At 45.0% G+C, this 12,435-nt stretch overlaps 1 protein-coding gene across 3 annotated transcripts in view; it reads left to right on the top strand.

Moving 5' to 3' along the window:
* The window catches only part of ldb3a (LIM domain binding 3a), a 91,223-nt gene that overhangs the window by 57,561 nt on the left and 21,227 nt on the right, over positions 1–12,435 (top strand). Inside the window, exons 3-7 of one of the 3 annotated variants that reach the window (XM_070448440.1) lie at positions 5,364–5,436; positions 7,828–7,850; positions 9,006–9,206; positions 10,418–10,447; positions 11,879–12,045. In XM_070448440.1, coding sequence (XP_070304541.1) covers positions 5,364–5,436; positions 7,828–7,850; positions 9,006–9,206; positions 10,418–10,447; positions 11,879–12,045 — 494 coding nt within the window. The remainder of the gene's footprint in view (positions 1–5,363; positions 5,437–7,827; positions 7,851–9,005; positions 9,207–10,417; positions 10,448–11,878; positions 12,046–12,435) is intronic. The other 2 variants (XM_070448439.1, XM_070448441.1) reach the window with 2 other exon arrangements.

Genomic DNA, 12,435 nt, shown 5'->3' with positions numbered 1-12,435 from the left:
AGCCAGAGCCTGGACTTGAACCCGATCGAACATCTTTGGAGAGACCTGAAAATAGCTGTGCAGCAACGCTCCCCATTCAACCTGACAGAGCTTGAGAGGATCTGCAGAGAAGAATGGGAGAAACTCCCCAAATACAGGTGTGCCAAGCTTGTAGTGTCATACCCCAAAATAATCGACGCTGTAATTGCTGCCAAAGGTGCTTCAACAAAGTACTGAGTAAAGGGTCTGAATACTTATGTAGATGTAATATATATATATATATATATATATATATATATATATATATATATATATATATATATATATATTAGCAAACATTTCGAAAAACCTGTTTTTGCTTTGTCATTATGGGGTATTGTGTGTAGATTGATGAAGGGGAATATTTTTTTTTTAATACATTTTAGAATATGGCTGTAATGTAACAAAATGTGGAAAAAGTAAAGTTGTCTGAATACATTCCGAAGGCACTGTATAGCCCAACGTTTTTAGAACAACTAAAGTTACATTAATAACTCTAAAATGAGCATATAGGAAGGAGTACCTATTTCTTTGTTAACCGCTCAACATATAATAGCCGCATGTGCGCACTCCCTCAAATCCTTTGGAGAACTTATCCTTTCTATTTTGCTCATCTTTGTTCAATTGAATTCTTCATACTATAAAATAATGCCACGGAATTCTAAGCGAATCTTGTCTGCTAAATGAACTAGTGTAACCCACAGCCTTATGGCATAGCCAGATGAAGACCTAAACACATATGTCAGAGTCAAGGCCCGCGGGCCACATCCGGCCCGCGAGAAGGTTTTTTACGGCCCCTGGGATGATCTTGATTTATTATTAGAACCGGCCCAGCAGACCCAGCACAGCCGGCAGCCCGCAGATCTTTTCACGCACCAATACTACATTTCCCACAAATTGCAACGGTGACGCACCGAGCAGTAGGCTGCTTCATTTCAATATTTATTGCACAGCATGTCAGCATCACAGTAAAATTAACTTCAGATACCCATCAAAAATGTGCAAAACGGATGGACACTGAGAACCGGGGTTTCAAACAAGGTGGGATCGGTTAATGTTCACGGAGGTAGCTGGAAACCTGTGTGTCTTCTGTGTGGAGAAAAGTGTGGCGTACTGAAAGAGTATATCTGAGACGACATATATGAAACGAAACACGCGGACAAAACAAGAAATGGACATGGACAAAGGCTACAAAGGCAAGAGGAATTAAAACGAGCCTCAAATCTCGACAGGCTCTGTTCAAAAAAGCCAAATCACAAGGCAGGCTGCTGTCAAGGCCAGTTTTTTTTGGCAGAAGAGATCGCTAATCAGCCCGCCATTTACGAGGGGGATTTCATCAAAAACTGCATGATTAAATTTGTGACGAAGTTTGCCCAGAAAAAAGGCAACTCTTTTTAATTGTGAGTCTGAGCAGAAACACCATTGCCGAGAGAGTAGACCAGTTGTCCTCAATCTAAAAGAGCAGCTTGTGAAAAAGGAAAAGATTTCATTGCATATTCCTTGGCTGTGGAAGAGGCACCGACATTCTGACATTGCCCAGTTGTCAATTTTCATCCGCGGATGGACTCGCTAAGCGTGACAAGGAGTTTTTGGCTTATCGTCCTATGCATGGCACAACTACGGGGCTGATTTGTATGAAGAGGTGTCAAGATGTGTAAATGAGATGGAGCTGCCTTGGGAAAAACTCGTTGGTTTGACAACCGACGCACCTGCGCATGTGTGGACACAGGAACGGACTGGTGGCGAAGATACGGGAAAAGATGCAAGAGAAAACGCGACAGGTGAGTGACAGCTTATCATGTATCATACACCAGGAAGCGTTGTGCGGTAAAGCCTTGAAAATGGAGCATGTAATGACATCATCACGCCCACAGTTATTTATCAGAGCCAAAGGTTTGAATCACCGCCAGTTCAAGGCATTCTTGACGGATTAGAAACGGAGCATGGTGATTTGCCTTATCACACAGAGGTCGCATGGCTAAGCCAGGGAAAGGTGCTTCAAAGATGTTTCGAGCTTCGTGAGGAGATTTGTCTGTTCTTGGACAGCAAAGGAAAGACACAAACAACTCCGAGACGAAATGTTTCTGTGTGAAATGGCTTTTCTGTGTGACATTACGAGTATCTGAATGCATGAACTTGCAGCTGCAGGGTCGGGATCATTATCTCTGATATTGTACAGTACAGTGAAGCATTTAAAACCAAACTGACTCTGTGGGGACGCAGATGCGGAAAGAAAATTTGAGCCACTTTCCCAGCTGCCAGCCATGAAGAGAAGCTCTCTTACCAGTGCGTTCCCGAGCGCACAGTTGCTGATAAAATAGTATGCTTGCCGCTGACTTTCGACGCCGATTTGCTGACTTTGAAGCACAAAAAGCAGGTTTGGAACTGCTCGGTAACCCATTTGCTGTTGACGTGGAAAGCTCACCACCAAACCTCCAAATGGAATTGATTGACCTCCAATGCAATGATGCATGAGGGCAAAATATGCGGCAGTGTGCTGCGGAGTTCGCCCGTTTCCTCCCACAATGCCCCAGCTGCGCATCCAGGCTGCTCAACAGTTGTCTATGTTTGGCAGCACATACCTGTGTGAACAACTTTTTTTTTGTGAACCTGAACAAAACATCACACAGAAGTCGACTTACTGCTGAACACTCCACTCAATTCTGAGGATTTCCTCAGCTCAGAGCCTTACCCCGAACATTGATGACTTGTGGAAAAGATGGGACACACCAAGTATCACCCTCAACCTCAAACAAGTGAACATTACTGTGCAATCACATATTTAGAGTTTTTACTCAGTTCAAGTTTAAAAGTTAAAGTTTTATATTTGTTTTCACTGCATGTTACTTCTCCTTAAACAAAGTGTTGTTTTTGATTAATAGATTTTTGCACTTTATTTTATTGTATTCAATCCAATTATATTTTAAAAATATTTCAGTTGAGTGGAGTATAGAAAATTGCTATTATTGTTTTTTTTTCTTGACAGTAATTATAGCCCACTTTTGCTAAAATAGAAAATATAGGCTACTGATGGTGCCTTGAATACCGGTTTCTTTCATTTAATGTTCATGTTATGGGGATTTTTATATAAAGGAAATTTGTCTTTTGTGTCTGTTGAAAATTAAAGATTACTGACAGAGCCATAAGAAAATATTGCTTTATTTATCTGATCATATTGGAATATATTTGTTAGGTTTTCAGTAGGTTCAATTAGGTTCACTAGACTATATGCGTCATTTAAAAATTTTTCAATGAACATTCGAACAGTCCGGCCCTCGGCTTGTAGCTAAATTTTTTATTTGGCCCTCCGTCCATTTGACTTTGACACCCCTGACCTAACATAAGGACAACTAACTCAGAGTATGCTATTCTGTTCTTCTGAAATAGACTCCATTTTCTTCATATCATGTTTCTTTAGACCTGTCTAAAATAAAGAATGGATTTATTGTGAAGGTGTGGGCTATTATATTACATGGATTTATTCGACTTTTTAAAATATAGATGTTCCAAAGGTCTGCGTCAGTGGCTTGTAGGCTACGTGTGGAAGCCAGGAGATGCTAAATGTGCTTATGTTAATTACCGGTCAATTACTGTAAGACAGGCAGTTATTTGCTTGACAATCACCGGCTGACAAAATGTCGTGACTGCCACAGCCCTACTCAATGCATCGCCATGGAGGACTACTACTATAATGGAGTGGATGGCACAGCCCTACTCAATGCATCGCCATGGAGGACTACTACNCCATGGAGGACTACTACTATAATGGAGTGGATGGCACAGCCCTACTCAATGCATCGCCATGGAGGACTACTACTATAATGGAGTGGATGGCACAGAATTAAGAAATAACTATTTCAACTCCGGTAGGCTAAGTAACCTTTTACAGAGTGCCATTACAGAATTTGCCATGTGGAAACATTGCTACGGCAACATGTTATCAGCACCTTTACACATGTGAGGAGGAATGCACTATTTTACCCCCATGTGTGAACTTGCAATTTCACACGTGAAAGTGACATTTACACGTGTCCACTGGGCACAGACGTCAATTCAACGTCTATTCCACATTGGTTCATCATCATTTCATTGAAATGACATGGGGGGAAAAAACGTTGATTCTGCCAGTGTGTACACAGTGGGTGGACTTTTCTTACGTGAAACTGCAAATGTGAGTTACACATGTTAATGTTTCCAAATGTGAACGTGCAATTCAACACGGGAAAATCTCACTTTTCTTACATCTAAAAAAAATATTATTATTGAATTATTATGTAAGGGAGGAATAGCCTATGGTTTTTTGGCAAACTCCAAAGTCCTCTGATAATATTAGTCCCGTGCTTTTTGACATCCCTGTGTTTTCCGATACATTACAGAGTTTGACAGGTGTTGCTTGCAGCTTGAGAAACATGAACCGATTTGATAATTTGATGATGAAAACAAAGCATATATTTCATATGAATAGCCTACAATCACTTTTCCCAGTGAATCCTTTTTGTTTAGGTCTAGATGCTTTGTGCTAATGAATTTAAGTTGAACATTGCCAAAGTTTGTTTAAATGTGCAATAAAAAAAAGTTTGTTGCCTGGCCTGACTGTTGATGTAGGAATTAGATAGCAAAGCAGTGATGTTCAGCAGCTCACATCAGCAGGATGGGGGGGCATTTTCATTAGGAGGGACGTCTACGGTAGATCGCTAAGATAATGATCACGATCACACTTCCTCAGTATTATATTACGTGGACACGGGGCAACCAAGCGCGAGTTATCAGTGTAGCCTTTAATCGTCTAAAAAGGATGTTGAAATATCTTCAACCCAAAATAGAACCCTCCAGGCTTCCTTTATAAGACTCAGTTGAATGGGAAAAAAAGAATTAAGAATTACAGGGAGCCGTTTGGAATAACGAATCCTGTGCGAATTGCCCTCTGGCATAACACATCCTGGGGTAATAATTACATAACCAATATCTCTAGTAATAAGAAAATGGCCGTGTGCGTTCCACCAGGCTAAATGCCAAAGCATTTCTGTGAGATCGACAAGAACACGTCAAGGACAGAACTACATCAACTTAAATGGAAAGAATAAATGCAATAAAAGCAAGTTTGATGTCTAACGACAATAGAATGCCAATAAAATGAAAGGCGACGTTTATACTTCAGGCGTCGGCGGGACTTTTAAATATATTACCGCAATTATGACTACCTTGGTTGAAATGAAAGCTGTTTCAGTGCAGAACACTTTTCTGACGGCCGCTTGTTATGTGTTATTCATGTGGTAGAATTCCAAGTCACGCTGCAATAATTGTAATATTCCTAATGTGTCTGATTTTCATTGTTCTTGCTGCAGGTCAAAGCGCCCAGCTTTGCAAAGTGCCACCCCAAGAATCGACTCTCCCATGCAACAGATCCCTCACCAGAAGGTAAGCATGACAGCACCTTCAGAGACGTCACACACTCGGCCAGAAACACTCTGTTCGGTCTCACTCTCCCAAGATATTCAGCACAACGAATGCTCATTTTTCATACTTCCCTAGTTGTAGAATTTCAGTAGCCTGCACTTATAAAGAAAGGATGCACACACACACACACACACACACACACACACACACACACTTTTCAGTCACACTCATATGGGATCGAGTGGTTTGAGGACTCTCAGTGAAACCGGTACCTCCTCTCAGGCCAGAGGCATCAGGGGAGAGAGTTCCAGAAAGCTCCATGCAAAGCTCCTCCATTAGGGGTTTAAGGAGCAACAGAGGCAGCACATCCAGCTCTGGGGTCTGTGAGAACAGCCCTGGACCTTGCTGGTCTGATCTTCTCAGAATTGTACACTCTTTGTGGGGAGCCAGGTGCAGGGTGCCTATGTGAAGTCTCTCACTGCCCTCTACTGGTGATATTGGTGATAACGCAGCACTCACCCCTGCCTTCCAAGTATAACTTCATACAACTCTATTTTTGAATTTGATAGAGTGCCTTTGGCTTTGTTCTCTCTGACCACCCCTCTATCTGTCTCCCCCCTTATCCACCTCACCMACATCTCTCCCCTCCTGAAGGGTCAAACAACCCAAATCAATGGCGGCCTTTCGGCCTGCAATACCTCCTCCGTGTCACTAGAGGCGTCTGGCGAGACAAACTCCTACTCGGGGTCGCCCACCAAGAGGCAAACGCCAAGCCCCGGGGGCAAGACGACCCCCACAAAGAAGGCGCAGTATAACACCCCTATTGGGCTGTACTCGGCTGAGAACCTGCGAGAGATGGCTCAGCTCCAGGAGAGCCACAGAGGAAAGGGCTCTGCAGCAGGCCTCTCAGTGGGGTATGTAACCAAGTGGAAAATGCCAGGGAGCCTGGTAGTAGCAGCAGCAGCCAGGGGTGGCTAGGCCTGTTTAACCCCATAGTGGAGAAGAGGGGGTTGGGTACAAGCTCCGGGTAGAAGATCAGCTAACCCTCTCCAAAACCTTCAACATTTGGAGATCCCCGCCCCCCCCCCCCACCCCACCCCACAAAACTAACCATAGATCAGTGTCTATGTCTAACTTCAGTCCTACTTCAAAGGGTTCCAGCCTACTCCAGCCAGTCCCTGCTGTTCTGCCCTCGTGGGACAGAAGGATGGAAAGAGTCTCAGAACATTCAGATTTAGCTGTGTATTCTCATCCGGAGCTGGCCTCCAGACAGCTTGGTGAACCCCAGTTGGTCCTAGTGATTCAGGTTGCCCCAGGGGGGAATGTGCAGGAGAGGCAGCACGGTCCTCGTAAAGCCCCCTAGCTCAGCCTGTGGCCCTCCTCCAGGTAATACAAAGAGCCCACGGGAGATTAGGTGTCCCCTCTGCCGAAATACACGCCGCGACGTCCCAGACGAGCCTTACAAGTACGTGTGTATCTGAAGAGATCAACCAAACCACTGCTTTAAACGTGGCCAGGGTGGCTGAAGTGACTGCACAGTGAGATTGGGGGTCGTTTTTTAGTACGTGTCTGATGTGTCAATGAAATGCTAATAGCGCCATTTTCATATGAGAAAGTTCGAGAATTGCTAAGTGCAGTGCTATGTGAACACGGTGCACTAGCGTTCCTCTAGTGCTAATCTTAACGAGACTTCTAGCAATAATTGCGGAGTGCGGTAAGATTACTCTGTCACCGTGCCGATGGTTCAGGGCAAGCACCTGTTCTTGTCATCTCTTTAACAGGCCTTGTAATGGCTGGGTTCGGGTTTCTCTCTCCTCTGCTGTGCTAAACATACACTACCGAAATATATCTGCCTGTCTCATCTGGCCCTCTCGCTTCACCTCTCTCTCTCTCGCTCCCTTTCTCTCTTTCTTTCTCTCGCCTTCTGTCCTCGTCTTCAACGCACGCAGTACGACAAATATCGCTCTCTCGCCTGTTGCACTCTCTCTCTCCCACTATCTCTTTATCACTTCGTACCACTGCTCTGACATAAGCAGAGTCTGTTATATGTTTTTATATATATATATTATATTATATATATATATTATATATGTGTGTTATATATTTAAGGAGCCTGCTATGCCATGGCTTTATATAATGACGGACACGCCTCAGTAATCATAGTCGAGGATGAACGTCAACAAAGGTGAAAACATCTTTGTCACTGATGGCTTTCACTGTTGCGCTGTGTGATTCCCAGTGAACTCAGTCAGTCTTCACCCACTTCTGTCTACCACTCCATTTTCTCATCTCTGACACACGTTGCGGCTTGCCTTTCACGCCACATGAGCMGCCTTGTGGAGGTGGACTGTCGAGTGTAATTGTGTTGTTGACCACTGTCTCTTTCTCTCTTCTCCACTGCCGCTGCCTCAGGTTATTTTCAACACGCCTGCCAAGTTAGTACTTCCTGGATGTGGTGTAGTAGCGTGTGTCCAGACGATTGTGTGGTTTAGCTGTGTGGTGTGGTGTCACGTTGTTGTTCTTGTGTCAGCCTCTCTGGTGTGAAGTGGATGTGCGTTGTCTTGGCTTGTTGTGTAGTGATTCTGCCTTTTGAGATGGATGAGCACTTCTAGTGTCGGTATTCATAATGACCTTTTTCGGTTTGCAATGTCAAGGTGGTCGAAGTCCGCCAGAGAACGTCTAATAAATCTTAACCTCGGTCTCATGGGGGGGGACGTTGCCTGCGAACCCTCACAGACAAGATCCCCGTTCATTAATAGTGTTTTTGGACATTTTTTTTATCGAGAATAAAGGTCATTTTCTGACTTAATGCTAAATTCTCCCATAAGCCATCAACCATGTACATACGACATTTAGGTGGAGAGTGTGGAAGTGTGAAGCTTCCCATTGACAGATGGCAAATACGATGTAAAGAAAAATAAACACCAAAATAAACGAATCATTTGCAGGTCATTTTTGAAACTCTGCACGATGCAATGGTTCAATAAATTAGCCTTTAMATTTTTTGCAACTCGACAGTGCATGCATATATTAACATCTCCATTTGCTCTTTTATCTTGATCAGTTTACTTGTGGGCCAGTTGTATAACACCATCTGAGCCTGCAGTGATGCTCCCACATACCTGGGAGGGTTGACCTGCGTATCTTGAGGGGAAACCTGAGTGTGTGTGTGCAGATATGTGAGCTGTGCTGTGCCTGCTCTACTGAGAGATTTACTGTACAGAGCATGTTTGCTGTGTGACATACAGCGCCTCTATGGCAACCGATCTGCCTTTCTCTCCAAAGCCCCACACTAGCAGATCTCTTGTGCATTAGCCACCTCTTTTGTCGTGCCACCCATTGTTGTGCCATGCGTGATCATGTTCCACATGGCAGTACACACGACAGAGGAGTTGGCTGAAGCACAAACTGATCTGCTAGCAGGCTATTACACTGTTGAACTTTCCATCTCACGCAACTTCTCCTTCCACTGCCACCTTCCTCTGTCCCTTTCCCCTCTTCTCTCCTGTCTCTTCCCTTCTTCTCCTCTTCACCCTCCCCGTCAAAACCCTGCCGCCTTCCTCCGGACCCTCCACCGCTCTCCACAACAGCAACGACTACATCCCCAACTTCAACCCCAATGCGCTGAAGGACACTGCCCTGTCCACCCACAAGCCCATCGAGGTGAAGGGTCCTGGGGGCAAGGCCACCATCATCCATGCCCAGTACAACACCCCCATTAGCATGTACTCCCAGGACGCCATCATGGACGCCATCGCCGGACAGTCCCAGTCCAAGGGCCACGAGGGCGGGTAAGACCCTCCTTCCTCTGCACTCCCTCCCTCCCTTTCCTTGTCTCCTCCCCCCACCCACTCTTTGTAGCTTTCCTACCCAGCCTGCATGACTTTAATACACTCTTAGAAAAAAAGGTGCCATCTCGAACTTTAAAGGGTTCTTCGGCTGTCCCCCATAGGAAGAGCCATTTGAATAACCCTTATTGGTTCCAGGTAAAACCCCTTTTTTTCTAAGAGGGTATTACCCCTCCTTTCCTCTCCTCTGCTGGCTGTGCTGAACTAGTCTGGCACTGCAGCGTAGTGTAGCCGCGCCGTGCTGGAGAAACTCAAACCACCGACTGACTTCATCAGGATGTCTTATCAGAGTCTAATGATCTAGGATGGTTACCATCCTTTGAAAATGGTTGTACAGTACTGAATGTCCTAAGTGCCTTCTGTATGTGTCGAGAAGGAGCATACATGCAACGCAGATTGTTTGTGACAGGTAGCAGTGACATCTGTGTGTTTAAAGGGTGGTGTTGGTTGTGTGTTGGTGCAGTGCTCAGGTTTTGACTGTTAGTTTTGTGGTTGTATTACTGCTGTGTTGCCTGGTGCCGGAAGGGGTTTGGTTTTGTGCGCCAAGGCACAGATGTAGTACATTTAATAAAGGCGTATTCCTTGTTACAAAGGCAGGTCACCTGTTGCTGTGTTCAAGTGTATTTGTTAGGTTCTTTCCATTCGCTCTCTGAACGTCTTCATGCCGTGCTCACCTTCAAAAGCATAAAACCACCGAGTTAGTCACCAAGCCGTCCCTGAGCCATTTACATATCCTCACTCATGAATACCTTTCAAGTACTTGGAGATCTCAGTACACACATCGTATTCAGCTGGTTACCGTTGCAAAAATGGATCATTTCATGAAAGGGACCGTCAACTCTTGATTTGTATCAGTGTATGTAAATACGTAGACACGCATGCTTCCTGTAAACAGGCAAATTGTTTTGTTCATATGTGGAGRGAAGTGGCCTTTTTCTGRGTGACTTTGAGGAAAACTAAGGGTCTCACTCTGACATCCCCTATGGAATTCATGTCTAATCCTCCCTCTCTCACTTCCTTGGTTCCTCCACAACCAACCCCATCACTCYACTGTCGATCCCACCCACCATGACATGCTGCTTCCCCCCCCACCCCTCTCCATCCATCCACGGCCCCACCTCGCCCGCTCGCCCTGCCCCATCCCTGCTGTATAGAGAGGAAGTCCCAGCCGGCTCCCCCTTGGCGTAAGTAGACCGCTCTGTGACAACCTACRGAGCACAGCCTGTGTGCTGTCTCTTCWTATCCCTCCGCCGCCTCCTCCATGTCCCTTTCCCTCACTACTCTKTGCTTGTCCACCTCGCTCGTCCCAAACCTTCTCTCTGCTAACCCAATACGTCCTCACACTGAATGGAGGGTCTGATTTTGTTACCCATGGCAATCTTCGACACACACCACCAATTGGCGTGGTTTGTGGGTTGATGGAAGGACGTCTAGAATTGCCGGATATTGCCTCTGCACCCTTAATCCAATAATGACATCATAGTTTGACGGGAGTCGATTGCAGAGCAGCTGTTTGTAGAGAACATCACTATATGGTGTGTGGCTCTTTATCAATGACTATCTGATTACTAACAAACAATTCTCCATTCGGTTGGAAAATTGTGCTGAAATTGTGCTGTTTTGAAATGTATCGAAAACATCTATCGATATGGACGTTTTCATGCCATACATTATTTKAGTTTTTAGAAAAGCACAGAGTGAGGTGCAAACCGATATTGCCTACAGGTCAACCACAGGATCATAATTGTGTTGTTTGGCAGTTTCGCCATCTCCATCAATCATTCCTCGCTCCACTCATGCCTTCATTCCTCCATAATGCTCTGGTCATGGTGTTGCAAACCGTTTCTTAGAGGRTGTCCACTTCGCCGCTGGCTACACAGGGATTCTTTATGTTTCAAGGCTCTCTGTAAAATAGGTTTTATTGTCTGCTGTGATGTTATCAAAAGTACATTTTCTCTTGAATTGCAAAAAAAAAAAAACATGATTTATATGGATATAAAAAGGAAATGAACGGAGGAGGGACACATTGAAGTGCCGGCCTCAGCTATATGGCCAGAACTACTCTGACCCTCCTAATCAGTGCTCAGGGAATGCGCAGCTGACCAGCAATAGTTATGCCATGTACCAGGAACTATACTGGTTTAATAACGACACTAAACGGAATGTTCTGAGCTCTTTCCTCCTCCTGCTGAAGGTACGCTATTTCTTTTTTTTTTATTGTTTGAAATGATATTTCTGAAATATGCTGTTGAGGAAAGATAGCGCAGGGTCCAAGCTAGCTAGTAGCTATGCAGCCATAATGCTTCACATGCAAGCTTCTGAAAATAGGAAACTATTAGACGGCTTTTTAGCATTCCATCACTGGTTTGTGTGAGCGTAAGCTGGCGGACGCTCCTTTTTAATGTCCAGTTTAATGTCCAGGCTACACAGGTTAGTTATAATATATGTATAACCTCAGACATGCCCCAATTWTAAATCATCACCACCGGGCTGCAGTTCCTGAACACTGTGATCAGAACCTGAATAACAACCCCCAATCCCTAAACGCCCTGATGGCGATGGTGGGTAGGAATTAGTGCCAGTGTGACGAGCCAGCCCTCTCTCTGTGGTTCCAGTTCACTCCCTGTAAAAGACGCTCAGGTAGACAGTGCCTCCCCAGTGTATCAGGCTGTCATCAAGACTGCAGACAGGGACATGGAGTTGAATGACTGGGCCCGCAGCTCCTCCCAGGTGCAGTCCAAGTCCTTCCGCCTCCTCGCCCACATCACGGGAACGGAGTTCAGTAAGTAGTGCTATTCTATTTCTGTTTCATTTAGTTTTAGTCTGCCCTTCTTACCCTGCCAAACACTGTTACTGATGGTTCCTCTTCTGTCTTCTACCTCCCTCTCACTCTCTCCATCTCTCTCTCTCTCTGTGTCGAATAGAGAAAGGGAAGACACAAGAGAGAGAGAGAGAAGAGAGAGAGAGAGAGAGAGAACAGAGAGACGCAGAGAAGAGGAGAGAGGAGAAGGAGAGCGATAAGAACAACAGAGAGAGAGAGAGAGAGAGAGAGAGAGAGAGAGAGGAGAGAGAGAAAGAGAAGAGAGAGAGAGAGAGAGAGAGAGAGAAAACAGAGAGAGAGAGAGGACAACAAACAGAGGAAGATGAAAGGATGATACAGAGGAGAGAGAGA

The sequence above is a fragment of the Salvelinus sp. IW2-2015 genome, linkage group LG18 (genome assembly GCF_002910315.2).
Source record: "Salvelinus sp. IW2-2015 linkage group LG18, ASM291031v2, whole genome shotgun sequence".
NCBI classification, from domain to species: domain Eukaryota; kingdom Metazoa; phylum Chordata; class Actinopteri; order Salmoniformes; family Salmonidae; genus Salvelinus; species Salvelinus sp. IW2-2015.
Note: the sequence above shows the minus strand (reverse complement) of the source record. Positions and strands in the feature narration are given on the sequence as shown.